Source organism: Sceloporus undulatus, chromosome 4, assembly GCF_019175285.1.
Source record: "Sceloporus undulatus isolate JIND9_A2432 ecotype Alabama chromosome 4, SceUnd_v1.1, whole genome shotgun sequence".
Taxonomy (NCBI): domain Eukaryota; kingdom Metazoa; phylum Chordata; class Lepidosauria; order Squamata; family Phrynosomatidae; genus Sceloporus; species Sceloporus undulatus.
In genome coordinates this window covers 198,616,958-198,634,708 of record NC_056525.1, presented here as the reverse complement: position 1 = coordinate 198,634,708, position 17,751 = coordinate 198,616,958, and the positions used below count along the sequence as shown (strand labels likewise).

At 42.0% G+C, this 17,751-nt stretch overlaps 1 protein-coding gene across 1 annotated transcript; it reads right to left on the bottom strand.

Moving 5' to 3' along the window:
* Window positions 1-5,596: 5,596 nt before the first annotated feature.
* MRPL15 (mitochondrial ribosomal protein L15) lies at window positions 5,597-11,884 on the bottom strand. Its single transcript, XM_042466281.1, has 5 exons — window positions 11,727-11,884; window positions 10,781-10,938; window positions 8,832-8,997; window positions 7,321-7,444; window positions 5,597-6,045 (listed from the first exon to the last, which is right to left on the bottom strand). Exons 1-5 carry the CDS (start codon window positions 11,829-11,831, stop codon window positions 5,708-5,710), a joined length of 891 nt encoding a protein of 296 aa, XP_042322215.1. The 5' UTR covers window positions 11,832-11,884; the 3' UTR covers window positions 5,597-5,707.
* Between the last annotated feature and the right edge of the window lie 5,867 nt (window positions 11,885-17,751).

Genomic DNA, 17,751 nt, shown 5'->3' with positions numbered 1-17,751 from the left:
GCCTTGGTTATTAATGATGAATCTCAGTTCCATTGATTTCCATGTTTGCACCCAAAGTAAGAATAAATCTGGATCCCGTTCATTGGATCTACTGGGAAATAATCCAACACTATCTAAACAGACCTCCACTCATCTAGTGAGACCTTCCACCCTTTTCCTCTGTTGGACATACCATACCAGCAACTCTGTATGCTGAGCATTCAACCATCTCTAATAAATACTGAGACCATAAGGGAGGACTACAGGGGAAGTGGGAAATTTCCTTCTCACAGTTCTGTTGAAGGAAGCCATTCTGTTAGCAGTGATGGTAAGTACATATCCCCATTTGTTTAGAATTGTACGACCCACTTTTCTAAGGTGTGTTGAAAGCAATTTACAGTGGGCCCTTGGTATCTGCTGGGGTTTGGTTCCAGGACCCCCTTATGGATACCAAAATCTGTGGATGCTGAAGTCCCATTAAATACAATGACAAAGTAAAATGGTGTCTCTTATATAAAATGGCAAAATCAAAGTTAGCTTTATGAAATTTATATTTTTTAAAAAATATTTTCAATGGATTCTTTCATCCATGGATATGGAGGGCTGACTGTACAACAAAAGAGGGTGGGAAAGAAAACTATGGGCCCAAACAGACAGGTCAAAATAAAGCTGCTTCAGGTCACTTTGGAGGTATGCTGTTTAACTGATGCATGCGTCCTAAGAGGCAAGAAGCAGCGCCAAAGCCACACTCTCATCCTAAAGACTGGAGCACAGCTTTGGCACAGCTTCTGGCCTCTTAAGATGTGTTTATCATTTAAACAGCATACCTCCAATGTGACCCGAAGCAGTTTTATTTTGGCCTGTCTGTTTGGGCCCTATAATTATTAAAATGGTGCAGGGAGGGCATCTGGAAGGTTATGCATTTCCTAACCCTGCCATACAGCATCTGTTCCTAAGAGTCTGAAATTCTAGTAACTTGGCTCACTACCCTTTTCACAGCTTTAGATGAAAAAATATATAATGATCTGTCAATGTAGTATTGCAGATGTAACAAATGACATAAATCATTCTTCAAGACAGAGAACATATGTCCATTACATTTGTGCAGAACTCTTCTTTCTGAATCTTTTGACTTAAGAATACCCTTCCCCCCTTTCCCTGAGAAAATTTTTATTCTGGTGCAAGTATTGTTCCAATATGTATAGGTTGAGTCCCCCTTATCTGAAATTCCAAAATCTGAAATATTCCAAATTATTTTTGGAATGAAATAGTAACACCTTTGCTTTTTGATGGTTCAGTGTACACAAACCTGGTTTCATAGACAAAATTAAAAACAGTGTATAAAATAACCTTCAGGTTATGTATATAAGGGGTACATGAAACATAAATGTGTTTAGGCATGGTCCCATCTTCAAACTATTTCATTATTTTGTATGCAAATACAGGTATTCCAAAATCCCAAATACTTCTGGTCCTAAGCATGTTGGATAAGGGATACCAGCCTGTACTTGCAGCCTTGAAGTCATTTCTCCTGTGGCAAGTTAGCAAATCATTTTCCTGCTATGGCATTGCTAGATTTCTGAATAAGCAAGAAGGCCAAAGCCACACTAATCCTGGAGATGCGAGCTGCCTTGGATACTATATTGAGAGAAGGGCAGGATATAAATTAAATTAGTAAATAAATTCTATTTTAGTGAGAGCAATTTGAGGGGTTTAGGAAATGCCATGTTGATAATGCCTTTGATAATTCTTTGTTATGCTGCCTGGGGTGTTGGTAATTTATTGAAATAACACTGTGAGTAGGAAATCCTTTACAGCCTTGTCAGAATTAACTAGTATATAAAGCACCTCCTATCCCAAGACACTAGGAAATGGGGAGGGAAGGCAGGTGTGAGGCATGAGTTGAGATAGCATTATAATTTTAATTTTGCAAACTGTGTATAGCTATCACTATCTCCTCCACTGTGAGTTGATCACAAGGTTACCTTTCTAAAATAAAATGACCGGATTTTGTGGAACGTGGCTGTTTTGGCTCATTACAGTACTGGTGTCAGGATACAGCTGCTTGTGACTAAGATGGTGCTTGAGAAGCAAGTCCTCTCCAATCAGTGCAGTCACTCGACATCTGTTTCCTGTTTTCATTCTTTCCCTTTTATCAGTCTGTCTCAGTTTCTCTTTCACCTGAGGCTGATTCAGAACACACTTATCTAGTTGTGCTATTTTGTGTTTCTGGATTCTATGGACTGCATCTTTAACAACATTGTGTCTAATTCCTATTGAAAAGAATTAATTGGATGTTTTAAGAAGTCTTGCATTCTGTGGTAATATTATAACATTTTTGTCATCTACTCTTCACTAAGATGACTAACTTCCTCTCCAGCTACCAGTGAAACAGCTTTCCTGTTGAATGTCTCCATTTCCAGAATACAATTGTGAATTGATTCATAAAAAAAAAACCTCAAAAACAAAACTAGAAACACTGAATCACAAATAAGGGAAAGCAATAAATGTTTCCCCGTCCTCCCATTCTCCTCAAAGAAAACAGCAGTACTGTAACAACAGCAGGTATCATTTGTTAATCCAATAATCATCAGGATACAGGACAGGATACTCTGGGAAAAAATGAAAATTCTGTTTATGTTATGCAATGGATTAAAAGGGGGGAGTTTTTATTTTTAGCAAATGCAACTGCCTAAAGAAATACACTCAGTTGGCCTGGAAGTAACAAAATTAGAGATCATGCCCTTGACAGGTCGGTTAGTGCCTTTGTTTCATAAGATTGCACCGACTCATCAATCAGTTGATGTAAAATGTGTTGCATATTTGTCTGCAGAAAGATATAGATGTATATAATCTTAAAAACAAGCATATACCATATCTAAGAAATTTGTTCTGGATCTCAGAAGAATGCAGTTAATCAGTTATAATTTGATATAGACTTAGCAAAGTGTGTATGTATAAAACAACAGTGTATCACCTGCATGTGTCTCAAAAAGCAGGTACTTTTTAGGAACACAAGCAACTGGCAGGACCTAAGATACTGAACAAATAAACACTGATTGTTCTTCAATCTTATTTGTGTGATTGAATGCAGTTGTAGATGATGCTATCTATGATACATGGAGAAAACAGCCACAGACCTGAGCACATTTCAGGAAGCTTGAGCAACCAGTGGCTTAGATGTTTTAACTTTGAATGCCATATCTACTCTCAGTTGTCTGTGTTTGTAACTGAAGTGCCACATATTTCAAGTACTTTGGGAACAAGGGGAAATTTCTAGATCCAGACTTAAGAACTTAATATTACATGGCCTCAACCTACTTAACACCACTGTCCATTGAGCACTCTGTTCTCAACATGTATAACTGCCACATTAGAAACTGCTCATTTTGATTATGAGCAGATGATGAAGAAGCAACTGAAACACTTTAATATTTATGCAGATTTGGAACTGCATGGCAGAAGGCCCTGCAGGGAGGACCTGCCTTTGCTGGCCACAAGGAGCACAGGCTGGTGAGGACTGGATTATTACATCAGGTGCAGATTGCTGTGCCACCAGGCATGGAGTATGGGGTAGAGGGTTCATAGAAATCATCATCATCATCATCATCATCATCATCATCATCATCATCATCATCTCCATCTGTCCCATTTTGCTCTCTCTCTCTGGACAATGCTTCAACCCTCCCTTCTAGCATCAAGCCATGGCAGTTTAAGTGGTGTTAAATTAGATTATTTCTGCATTGCGGATGCAGCCTCAGTTGTTCAAACTTGAGACCTTGAAAAATGGAGGGACTCCTTCAAAAGCAAGCATCATCAATCCATTTCATCCAGTGTGGAAAAAGAATTTAGCACAGCAAAACCAATGTGTTTTTCTCCTATAGAAGAGGGGTATATTTCTCTATGGGTTATCCAGAAGTGATACCCATGGCACACTGAGATCCCCCTGTTGAACTGAAAATTTGCATTGAAACAACCTGCTGCAGCACTCACATCCCCCCTCCCCTGCCATCAGCCAAATTAAAGGCCGAAGTGCACATTTTATAATCTCAAATGAAAAATGGCACCTATCTCTTAAAGCAGAGTAAGCCAGCCTCAGGCAGTGTATTTGAGATTCCATGAAAAGGCAGCAGGCTGTTATTTCTTATTGTCATATTTTGACTGCTAGGCATTGTAAGATTCTTCTGTGGTCAAAATTTGTACACTATATGGGTTCTGACTTGAGGGGGAGATAATTTGTTGCCCCACCTCAGACAGCAAAAGGATTTGGACCTTGACCATTCAGCAGCCCTATGAATGCCAGCTGTGAGTGTATTACAACAAAAAGCACAGGAGTATATTTTCATGAAATGGAAGGCAATACCATCAGGTTCAGCAAATGTCTCATAGCATGCAGAGATGCTTACTGTAATTCACCTTGATAACGTGGTCTTGAATCAAGAGCAGGGGACACCTTTTTTGGACTGATGGTCACACTGCCAAGTAAGGCCAAGGTGAGAGGAAGCGTACATTCCATAAAATACATGTGGTCAGGGTTTTTTGATACCAAATATATACACGTAACCAACCAGAAATGCATTCAGTATACTATTATATACGTTATCGTTATAGGCTGAGCAGAGACAACTCTCTGCTCTGTGCTACTCCTTTTTTTTAATTGCTAATTCTCACCACACACACTTTTCATGCTCCAGCTGTCAGGGTCTCACAGAAGCTAAGCAAGCACTTCAAAGCATCAAAAAGCTACAGCCAAAGATTAACAAGGACCCCTGCTGAAGACAAAGGCAACTAGATCTTATGAATACTCACATTGCCAGAGCTTTACAGTTCTGAAAAGCTCAGCTAAGCACTAATTTTCTTTTCCAAGATGCTTTACAAATAACAATATGGCCATTTATATGTTTCAAAGACAGGTTGTTGTCATGTGCTTTCAAGTCATTTCCAACTTATGGCAACCCTAAAGTGAACCTATTACAGAGTTTTCTGGAGGTGAGAGTGCATGACTTGCAAAAGGTCATCCAGTGGGTTTCAATGGCTGAGCAGGGAATTAAACCCTGATCTCAAGTCATAGTCCAATGCTCAAAGCACTACATTAAGCTCACACAAAGAGGAGGCATGGGTAAATCAGATTCAGACCACACTCTGGCCTTATGAGCTGAATAAAGCTTAGGTTTTTTGTGATGTGGGAACTCATTCCTATTCTTTCCATGTTATTTCTGCCTCTGGTACCAAATTTTCAAAGTAGTGATGCCCAGATACACATATACTTCAGTAACTTAGGCGGGTTACAGACCGCCATTAGGGACATCCTGAGGACGTCCCACTTTGAAAAAGGGGCATCTCTTCCAGACACCCCTAACCCTATCATGGACAGAGTCTGTGACAAATGGCGGCGGCCGTTCCACACGGCCGCATGTTTCATCAATATCTTAGAGAAGCAACAAAAAAAGGATTCTGGAAAGAGCCAAGAAAAAGAAACTATGGCAAAGTGCTTAGAAGAATATACTACATGAACTGTGTGACTTTGCAAAATCACCTATATTTCCTGTTGTGTCACATGTAAGGAAAAACTAAATACACTCCTTTTTGGCACTTAAAAGAATACTTTCCACACAACCAATATTTTAGTATTTTATTTGCATTGTAACTAGCTTTGTTTTCCAGCAAAAAAATGATATTATGTCTCTGTAATAATTCAAAGACACAAAACTGTCTTCAATTCAAATGCTCATGAACTGTAGTACTTTAACAAGTTCTCATCTGTTGGCTTCAGAATTTTCTTTTCTGACATGTTTACAACCCAACCTGGAGCAAGCCCAAAGAAAATCTGTCTAGGATCCTTGCGCCTGCTCAGCATTTGGAATAGTTCATCCTTTGTAATATCTGGTAATATATAACCATATTTTTGGGCAAGTTCCAGTCTTGCTTCTTGAACCTTTGATGGATCAGCCAAGTAGCCACGATTCTTAGCATCTGTATAGTAACGAACAAGATCTTCAGGAGGAAGCATTCGCTTTGGAATTGGTTTGCCTCGCAGAAAAAATGGCACTGGCTTGCAAAGAATGTCTGTGTGAAGAAGGAGATACAGTATTAGCTATTGTGGTATTAGCATTTCTGACAGATGGGGTAATGTGAATGTAAACCGTTTATTTGCTTATACAGTGGGCTTTTCTTATCCGTGGGCTTGCCATCCATGGATCTGAGCTTTCACAGATGGGAAGCCCATTGTTTTTAATGGAGATGTGTGCATGAGGCCACACTAGTGGCCACCATAGGTAACAACAGGACTTGAGGTTCTGCATTTTCTGTTATCCATGACGGGGGTCCGGAACATAATCCCTTTCGGAACAAAGGGATGACTGTCTTTTGCTATTACAGAGGTCCACTCCCTATTATACCATAACCTGTGATTATACCTGAAATGTAAGAAAGTGATATACTGTATAATTAAACCAGAGGGAAAGGTTTAAAATTTACTTTGGGCCATAATCCTTGCAAACCCTTTGTTTTTACAAAAATATATGAAAGCCTGGGCATAAAAAAGTCAGGGAAAAATATTTTTCTACTTTCCCTCCGAAACCATTTTTCCACAAATAAACTGGAGGGGGGGAATGAAAAAAAAATAAAAAAAAATTATGGAATATTTTCTTATAGAACCAAGTATAAATTGTTTAAGACAAGATGTTCATATAGTTACTCTCCCTAAATTATTTCTAAAAAATACATCATATTTAAAGTAAACTTTAATGTAAGACAAATGTACAGTCTCTGATCATTGCAATTCCCGTTGTTTGTTTTCTTTCTTCAGTTCTTTTTATGAGAATGAATACTTTTTGGAACTATGGAGAATGTTTGCTCTTAATAACCTGCCAAAACCAGAGGTTCCTTTACAGTTCAGGGCCTCGTAGCTTCATCTATAATAAAACCAAACCAAAATAAAGCAGGGAATTTGTAATTATCATCTGAATGCTTTTAATATACCAAACTTGATAATTTTATGCCAAATAAATTATGTGTTACATTTTATGTTCCTAGAGTGAAAACATATTTCCATCTGCAAAGAATGTTAATATCACATTTTTTTCCCAATTTTTCTGAAAATTCTGGGGAGAAAAGGCATCTATACATCTGGAAATTTTATATCTCTATTTTGAGGCTACACCAAACAGAATTTAACTAGCATTCATTAACAGCAATGTGAAGTCAAATGCAAAAAAGATGAAGTCAGCATTTTTTTTTATTTTTTAAGAAACCTAAAGGCATACATTTATGAAAAAGCTGCAATGAAAATCAGTGTTAAAGAAAATATTTTCTCTCAAGCACAACAATAAAATTTCTTACCCAAACTGATTGGATCATAGAAAGATGTAGTAATAACGCCACCATTTTTTTCAACTGCAGCAATGGCTAATTCTGATGCCATCTGCACTTCAATATTTATTTTTGCTGCAAAGGTATCAGCACCCTATAAGTATACATGAACAGGTCACACGTGTTAGGTCATATAAGCATCATTTAAACTGCCACAGTGTCATGTGCAGTACAGAACTTAAATCTATTATTACTCTTACTGCTTGAATACAATGATTTAGGAGATTGCTTTTGATAGGCAGCACCTGGATCCTGGCAGGATCTAAGAAGTCTGAAAATTTAATTCCAAGTCTGTTGTATAGCTATACTGACTGCCAGCAGGCTTCTGGATGTAACCTGAAGACTCAAGTGTTATCAATTAAAGCACTAAATGCCATGGCAACAAATCATCTAAAGGACCACTTTCATGAATACTAAATTCCTCCATGTAGGAGCTCCTTCTCAAATATCATTTATTCATCAGATGTACATATATAAGTGTATTAACTATGGCTTTTCCTTGTCAGTGGTGACCTCCATATTACACAACTCCCTTCCAATGGCATGTCTCTTCTGTTCAAGATGTCTAAGTGAGGATTGAAAATCTTTCGGATAAATGCTCAGCATTTGGAATAGTTCATCGTTTGTAGTATCTGGCAATGCATAACATGTTTTTGGGCAAGTTCCTGTCTTGCTTCTTGAACCTTTAATGGATCAGCTAGGTAGCCTTTAATCAGAGATAATAATCATTTTATAAATCAGAGAGAAATGTAACACTCTGACTTACATGTTTGGCTAAGGGAGCAGTTTTAACTTGGTTTCTTGCCTTTTCTCTTGTTTAGACATTGTTTTCTGTAATGCTTTCAATAAATAAATATTATCGGTCTCAGCCATTCAAGTATATAGAATATAAACAATTTCCATTCTTCCAAAATATAAAGAGCAAAAGATACATAGTTTTATGGGCCCCTGCTGAAAATATTCAATAGTTACAGTGTTGCACTTCAGATTTATGCAAACACAGAGCATCAAAAGCAGCTTCCTCATGGCACAGGGGCCACCAAGGCTACTTCCAGCTGACACATGGAATGAATTGCTTTATCTTTAGATTCTTTCCTGTGAATACATTCCTAAAATGACCATCTATTTTACTTCTGTTGCCTTTCTCTATTGCATTCATCTTTTCAACTTCTACGTGTTATTTTTCAGAAACTTGTGAATAAAACATGACACAGTTAAGAATATGGTTCCCATTAGGATGCCATTTAAAGTGCCCCTTACCTTTACAAACTTGCTTTTACAGCAAATACTGTTAATTTCTCTAACTGACCCTCATCTAGGAATATGCAAACTCTCCCATAGGATGCAGTGCCCTCTGGTGGAATCATGGTTACTTGATTTCATATACTTTTCAAACTAAGGCCCTGAAGAAATTATAAATAAAACATACCTCTGCACTTAAAAAAAAATTAACTAAACCGAATATCATATTATAGACTTACCTCCTCCACAAGTTGGATGCCATAATGCCTTTTCAGTGGTTGTATTGTTACACCTCTGGCATTTGTCAGCTGTGTTAGATCTATTGGTTCTGTGGGATCAAGTCTACCTAAATCTATCAAGTACTGTAGCTTTCTAAGAGTGAGAGGTGGATACTGACGTCTGAAACTGTAAAAAGGAGAAAAGAAAAGAATTAGACTTTCAGAATGCAAAACGAATTCAAAGTGTGTGAAGAACACTATAGTCACTATGCAGCAGAAAGGTCCTGTACAAATTCTATTGGAAAGACTCAAGGCTGTCCCGCTGCTCAAGTTTGCACTATAGTGGAGTAGCTTGTGTTTTTCATCATAGAAACTTATTCTGAACTGTTTCAAAAATTATTTGCAATGAGACAAGAAAAGGCTGCTTGTGCTGAAAAGAAAAACAAAACACCCTTCTCATGAGCGGATTTTTTCACATGTATGAAAACAGACTTTCCGGAGCATATCTATTGTCCATTTAGACAAAATATTTATATAGATACAGAGCTTTTATATCTTTTCCCCTTTTTGACATCACATACTTCATTTTATCCCCTTCTTGGCAGTACTGTCAATGCCTCTACTTTCTACTACAAGATTGTGCAATTCATCAATTTATTTTTGCACACAGCCAAAACTAAGTCAGGTTGCAGACAACACAATATAATAATAATATAAAATATTTATTTATATCCCACCTTTCCCTTTCGAGGATCTAGGTGGGTAACAACAGTCCAATATAACATTTAAAAACAGTAGTAACATGATCCCAATCCCCTAGCCCTCGCTCTTTCTGCTAAAATACAAATAAAACATCATTCTATATAATAACAGTAGCGGTATCACACATTACACCCAGTTGCATAGAGAATGCAGCTAAAATTAGGAGCACGAAAAAATATTTACAGGAGTGGTCATAGGGAGGTACAGTGGGTAGGTGAGCAGATCAGGTTCTCATTTTGAAGATTAGTCTGGGAAGGCTCACTGGAAGAGATCCGTCTTTATTTATTGCCTTTTTAAAGGCCTCTAAAGATGTAATTTGGTGGATCTCCTCCAGCAGGTCATTCCACATTTTCAGAGGGGTGGCTGAAAAGGACCTCTGGGAAGTTGCCACCAGACTGGTTTTCTTCGGCTGTAGTAGGATCCTCCCAGAGGACCTGAGTGTGAGGGAAGGATTGTATGGGGGGAGGCGTTCCCTCAAGTAGTCTGGACCCAGGCCATGTAGGGCTTTATACTATAATAGTGTCCAACTGCTGATGCTGAGAGCAGTGCAGAGCCACAATTTTATTGCTACTGGAGAAACCAGTGGGCCCTCCCTGTCAGGTGGCTTTGGATCCATGAATATGAATACCCATGGATTGACGCACCCCATATTATTCAATGGTGGTGGCATAAATGGGAACATGCGCATGCTGAAGTGTGTGCATTAATATAGCTGCCACTGGATAATATGGGGCACAACCATTTGTTTTTTAGCATGGGAGGGGGAGAACCAGAACTTTAGCAATATGGAGGGCCCACATATGGCTACACAAAAGAAAACTTACTCAGATGGGAAAAGTGAATCACTCTGACCACTCTATTAGCCTTCTGTCAACCAAAAGCAATCAGCTGAAGAAATGGAACAAATATTTCCCAGATCCCAATGTCATTCCCAGGCTTTTCATCTACTGTATTCCATTTCAGTCCTTTTCCCTGTTCCTTTCTCTAACTCTTAAATCATGTCCCTGTCTATTTTACCCATTACTGTAATTCCCTTTCTCCATTTTTGTTGGCAGATTTTATTGCTGGGCTTGATACTGCACTAACCAATTTAAAAGTAACGAGTCTGATTAAAATGAGAAGGAATACTTGAGCAGGTACAGAACTACAGCAAGGAATTTTAACAACAGAGTTTTCATCCAAGTTAGTAACTCTGCAAACAACCTTACCTGTGCCCTTCATTGTAGCTATATTTGGGGATAACTAAATAAAAGGGAGTTTGCCCTCCTTCAAATCCTAAGCGTGGGCGGGTTCCTCTTTGCCTTTCTCCTTTATGACCTCGGCCACTTTTCCGACCTCTATACCTTCCACGTCCACGTCTCCTTTCCTAAAAGCAACAATCTTTCATCAGCTTGTTACATATAGTAAATTCAATTCAACTGAGAGAAGAGATAGCCCTGCATCACTGGCACCTGTTTTGTTGTTGGTCTTCAAGCTTCCAACTTATAGTGACTCTAAGGCAGAACTATCACAGAGTCTTTTTAGTATGATTTGTTCACTGAGGATTTGGCAACGCCTTCCTCTGGCCAGGGTCACCTAGTGGGTTTCCATGGCTGACCAAGATTCGAACCCAAGTCCTAGTCCAGCATGGAGACAACTACATCACCCTGACTCTCCTTGAAGTACAAATGCTAGGTGAAACCAATACCCAGGACATGCTGGATGCAGGCCTGCATTTGGGACCTTTGGTTCTCTGTGCCTGAGCAGGGTGCCAGACCTGGAGGAGGACCAAAACAAGAGCTAAAAACACCACTATCAATGTAAATTCCTGCTTCTTAGTCCTAGTCAAAATGGAGAACATTCCTCCTGGAGGGAATGTTGAAATGCAAAGGAGGCCTGAGGGAAAACAGCTGGCTCTTCCATTGGGAAAGCAACACCTGTTAAAACTGTTTCCAGCCTTCAAAGCTCCCAAAGCCCTGTTAGTCTGGAAAATCAGTCTGCAAAGGGGTCTTGCAGCACCTTTGAGAGGAACTGAAAGATAGATGTTGGGAGCAAAGGTCTCTGAGGACTCTGGCTCAAGCCTAGGAAAGCTCATGCTACTAACTTACAAGGGGATTCTGGGGGCTGCAGTTGTTATGGGACCTTTAGTTTCGCCTGCAGCAGCCCCGAACTCACCGTTTGCCGGGCGCCGCCGTTGGGCCTCAGGTTGGCGAGGCTGACCCGGGGCAGGGTCCGCAGCAGCTCCAAGGCTTTGCCCCGGTTCCCTCCTTTGGCCGCCATCTCAGCCTCGCTCCTTCCTTGCTTCCAAACAGCCAGCCCTGCGCACGCGCAGAAGAGCCCCTTGCGGCCAAGAGGGATATAGCACCGCTGTGCCATTAGCACTGCTCTGGCTGCCTCCTGTTGCATTGTGGGTTTTGTAGTTCAGCCAGGCCTAAGAGCTCCCTGGCTGAGAATTCCAAACGCCTTTCCTCAAACTGCAAATCCCACAATGCAGCAGGAGGAGGCAGCCAGAGCCGTTTGGCCGAGCTTACACTTTGTAAACTGCTTAGGGATTGCTTAAGTGCACTGATAAGCGGTATAGAAATGTACCTGCTACTGCTACAGCTATTGAAGTGGAATAGCAGCACTTAGGATTCGTCTCCCAACTCGGCCATGATGAAACCCATTAGGTGACCTCCGGAAAGTCACACTTTCTCAGCCTCATTGGAAGGCAATGGCAAACCTCCTCTGAACAAATTTTGCCAAGAAAACCCCCTAATAGGTTCTCCTTAAAGCGGCTATGACTTGAAGGCACACAACAAGAAAATAAGGTGTATGTTGCTTGCTGCCATGTCAGCGTTTTAAACAGGCGCTTAAACTACACCCTTATTCTCCCAGGTTGCAGAAATAATCTGGTTCGAGACCGCTTCAACTGCCCTGGCTCAGTGCTAAGGAATCCTGGGAACTGTAGTTTATTGTGGCACCACAGCTCTCTCTGACAGAAAATGTTATGTCTCACAAAACCACAGTTCCCAGAATTCCCTAGCACTGAGACAGGACAGTAAAAGCAGTCTCAAGATGGATTATGTCTGCAGTGTGTTTTAGACCTGATATCAGTCCTTCTTGAGGGAGAGGACTGATATCTTCTGCACAGCCATCGCATTTTAATGCCATTTTGGAGGCCACAGCTCCATTCCTACTGGATCCTGGGATTTGTAGTTTGTACTTGGGACATTCCTGCCACCAGGAGCTCTAGTGACTAGGTTCCACTTCCCCTAAACTCCTTAGTAGAGAGCCAGTGTGGTTGTTATTTCATTTATTTATTGTTTATTATTTGCTTATTCTTATTGGCCATCAGGACGACTCCAACCTATGGCAACACAGAAAGCCAGGTGTTGTAGTTTTGAGTGTTGGATTAGGACTCTGGAGGTTAGGTTTTGAACCGCAGCTCAGCCATGAAACCTACTGGGTGTAGGGAACCTCTCTACATGCTTCGAGACTACAACTCCCGGCTGCCCTGACCCAAGTATTCCACGGCGAAGCATGACGGGAGTTGAAGTTTCGAGGCAATGTGCTTGGGGTGAGGGGGCGGGGCCAGGCTCAACGGCTACAAGCCCAACCGCCGTTCGCGCGCTCTCCTTCTGCGCCTGCGCGAAGCAAGGGAGGCGTTGCTCGTGGGCTTCCGCCTGGATCTCCTCCCTCTCGGCCTGCTGTCAGTTTCTCGCTGGCCGCCGCGGGAGGAGGAGCGAGAGCAGAGGCTGGTGTATGTGCGGCAACAACATGTCCGCCCCGCTCCCAGCCATCGTCCCGGCCGCCAGGAAGGCCACCGCCGCGGTGAGTGGGCCAAAGGACCCCTGAGTTGGAAGTCCCATTGGGCTGCTGCTTCTCATAAGGAATAGGGCCATGGGTTGAAAGTCCCATTGGGCTGTTTCTCACGAGGAATAGGAGCTTAGGTTGAAAGTCCCATTATGCTGTTTTTCATGAGGAATAGGGTTTTGGGTTGCAAGTCCCATTGGGCTGCTGTTTCTCATGGGAGAAATAGGACCCTGGGTTGGAAGTCCCATTGGGCTGCTGTTTCTCATGGGAGAAATAGGACCGGGTTTGGAATCCCATTGGGCTGCTTGTTACTCATGGGAGAAATAGACCTCGGGTTAGAAGTCCCATGGGCGGCGGTTTCTCATGGGAGAAATAGGATCTGGTTGAAATCCATTGGGCTGCTGTTTCTCATGGGAGAAATAGGACAAGGACCTCGGTTGGAAGTCCATGGGTTCTGCTTTCGCATGGGAGAAATAGGACCCTGGGTTGGAAAGTCCCATTGGGCTGGTTTCCTCATGGGAGAAAAGGACCTCGGGTTGGAAGTCCCTTGGGCTCTGTTCTCATGGGAGAAATAGGACCTCGGGGTGGAAGTCCCATTGGCTGCTGTTTCTCATGGGAGAAATAGGACCTGGGTTGGAAGTCCCATTGGGCTGCTGTTCTCAGGAGAAATAGGACCCTGGGTTGGAAGTCCCATGGGCTGCCTTGTCCATGGGAGAAATAGGACCCTGGTTTGGAAGTTCCCCTTGGGCTGCTGTGTCTCAGTTGAGAAATAGGACCCGGGGGGTTGGAAGTCCCATTGGGCTGCGTTTCTCATGGGAAAATAGGACCCCTGGGTGGAAGTCCACATGGGCTGGCGGTTCCTCATGGGAGAAATAGACCTCGGGTGGAATCCCCCCCATTGGGCTGCTGTTTCTCATGGGAGAAATAGGACCCCGGGGTGGAAGTCCCATTGGGCTGCTGTTTCTCATGGGAGAAATAGGACCCGGGTTGGAAGTCCCATTGGGCTGCTGTTTCGTCTGGGAGAAATAGAATCGGGGGTGGAAGTCCCATTGGGCTGCTGTTTCTCATGGGAGAAATAGGAACCTCGGGTGAAGTCCCATTGGGCTGCTGTGCTCTCATGGGAGAAATAGGACCCTGGGTTGGAATCCCATTGGCTGCTGTTTTTCTCATGGAGAAATAGGACCCTGGGTTGGAAGTCCCATTGGGCTGCTGTTTCTCATGGAGAAATAGGACCTGGGTTGGAAGTCCCATTGGGCTGCTGTTTCTCATGGGAGAAAGGACCTGGGTGGGAAGCCCCATGGGGCCTGCGTTTCTCATGGGAGAAATAGGACCCTGGGTTGGAAGTCCCCAGTGGGCTGCGTTCTCATGGAGAAATAGAACCCTGGGTGGAAGTCCCCATTGGGCTGCTGTTTCTCATGGGAGAAATAGGATCTTGGTTGGAAATCCCATTGGGCTCTGTCTCATGGAGAAATAGGACCCCTGGGTTGGAAGTCCCATTGGGCTGCTTGTTTCTCATGGGGAAAATAGGACCCTCTCGGGTTGGAAGTCCCATTGGGCTGCTGTTCTCAGGGAGAATGGACCCTGGGTTGGAAGTCCCATTGGGCTGCTGTTCTCATGGGAGAAATAGAACCCTGGGTTGGAAGTCCCATTGGGGCTGCGTTTTCTCATGGGAGAAATAGGATCTTGGGTTGGAAGTCCCATTGGGCTGCTGTTTCCATGGGAGAATAGGACTCTGTTGGAAGTCCCTTGGCTGCTGTTTTTCATGGAGAAATAGGACCCTGGGTTGGAGTCCCATTGGGCTGCTGTTTCTCATGGGAAGAATAGGATCTTGGGTGGGGAAATCCCATTGGGCTGTGCTGTTTCTCATGGGAGAAATAGGACCTCGGGTTGGAAGTCCCATTGGGCTGCGTTTCTCATGGGAGAAATAGGATCTTGGGTTGGAAGTCCCATTGGCTGCGTTTCTCATGGGAGAAAAAAGATTTGGTTGAAAGTCCCATTGGGCTGCTGTTCCTCATGAGGAATAGGGCTTGGCGGCTTGGAAGTCCCATTGGGCGGCGTTTTCTCATGAGAAATGGGCCCTGGTTTCTTGGGAGAAGCAGCATAATAGGACTTTCAACCCAGGACCTATTCCTCTCATTAGGTTAAAGCAGGGAATGCAAGACAGAAGCGATAAGCGTTTGGCAATCCTAAGCAAGGGCTTTGTAAGAAATACGATTCAGTATTAATGTATCATTTTAATTTTTCAATTCCATGTCCATCATGGTAGCAATAACAATAAGGTCTGTGTTAACAAGAACAACAAACAAAAATAATAAACTATAGTAATTTTAATAAAACAATAAAACACAATTTAAACAACAAGAAAATTTATAAATATCTGTAACTAATAATAACAGGTGAGTTTTTCGTGCAACTCAGCGGGGCATTTGCCACTGTCCTCTCCTGAGGCTGTAGAGGGGTGATTTGTCCAAAGGTCACCCAGTGGGTTTCCATGGCCAAGCCAGGATTTGAAGCGTGGTCTCCAGAGTCATAGTCCAAAGTTTCGAACCAGGTACACCATCACAATTCTTTATTACCTTTCTTGAACTAACTATGGTCTGACAGCCAATGCCTGGCGCACTGGCACCTGAAACACCACTTTGAGGAGCAATGGTAGATCATATGCTTGCGCCTCCAACACTTACAGAAACCACTCATGCCCAGCGCTCCTTCCTTTCAAACTGCCTGAGCTTGAAACCAGTGTCACAAACGAGTGCGACATACAATCAGTAGTGCAATAACATCCAAAATCCACTAAAGAAGTGATACTGTTACTGGCACAACTAAAATGCACACATTTATCAGGCAAAGGTATTAAGGATTAACGACTGGAAAAAAATGATGATGTTAGTCACAAGGCCGGCATTTTTATCAAGAGTTGTTGGTGTTGTTTCTGAGTTGAGAGGGTGTGGAGGGATAACATCCTTCTGGCCAGTGGAACAAGGAACGAAGCACTGCAGAATCCAAGAGATAAAATTTTAATTCCTTTAGCAAACAGAAAAGTACTCCTCGGAGATCCAGATGTCTCTGTCCCTTGTGAGTTCCAACCCCCTTATAAGCCCAACAAATTGGAGCTTTTGAAAGCTGCATATGGATTGTGTGCTTTGATTGGCAAGTAAAGGTATTACGTTATTGGGAATTTTTTGGATGTTAATTGTACTTTCCTACAACACCATTTCTGTTACCCCAGAATAATTTCCTATATAGAATTAAGTGGGCAAAGTGGTGCTCCATGAAACATTTAAACACTTGTGGTTAACAAAAGGCTTCAGCCACATGCATCCCCATCCTTACATCAGATTGTGGTGTGTCGGATTTTGTGACAACATATAAGTAGTAAACTTGGGCGCACACCTGTCAAAACACCAAACCATGTACTGATACAGTATTTCCACTGCCTGTTGTCACATGAAGGGGGGGGGTTACAAGGAGCATGTAGAAACCAAAATCACAACTGCAATGCTGGGAGATACTAGGGCCTGTACAGACAGGCCAAAATAAGTTGCTTCGAGTCACTTTGGAGGTATGGTATTCAATGATGCATGCGTCCTAAGAGTCCAAAGCGCCAACCAAAGCCACACTCCGGTCCTAGACTGGAGTGCAGCTTTGGTGTGGCTTTTGGACTCTTAGGACTCATGCATCACTGAACCATACCCAAAGTGACTCAAGCAGCTTTATTTTGTGGCCTGTCTGTAACAGGCCACAGCTGTTCAAAAGGCTTTCAGCATGGGTTCATGTTGTTATTAATGAGTATTGGTTGCAGAACACACTTCATCACCTCTAGTTATATTTTTCCAAAACTGTATGAATGTGAATAAATAGATAAAAAATAACCAAAGTGCAAATTAGAGCTAACTGAATATTTTAGTGTCGGTTATCACAGCAGAAATGCCCCAATGAACAGTTTCGGGAGGAGTGAATGAAACTATTTGAGTTCTGAAGGCTATCATGTGATTCCTTTGCTGCTGAATTTTTCTCAGCTGTTTTCTATTTTTAAGACCTCGAGGAGGCATACAAAACGTTTCTTGTTGGGTTTGCTGTGGCCCTTGACCCTGATTGCTCATTTGGAAAAGAAAGAAAAAAAAATCATGTCCTTTCTCTAAGGGCCAGGTAAGACACAAGCCAAAACTCACTGTATTGTCAACCAAAGCAGTTTGGAATGACCCATGAGAGCTTTAGCGGGCAAGAAGTAGACTTTTTAACAGCTGAATAAACAGACAGATTTAAACAAATGTCTTGACTAGCAGAACTGTGAATATCACCAGTTAGAAAAGAAAACAAATGTTCAATACATTTTTTAAAAAATCATGCCAGTAAAGATGACTATGAGAGTAACAAATTGATGAAATCAGTGTAACAACCTGTG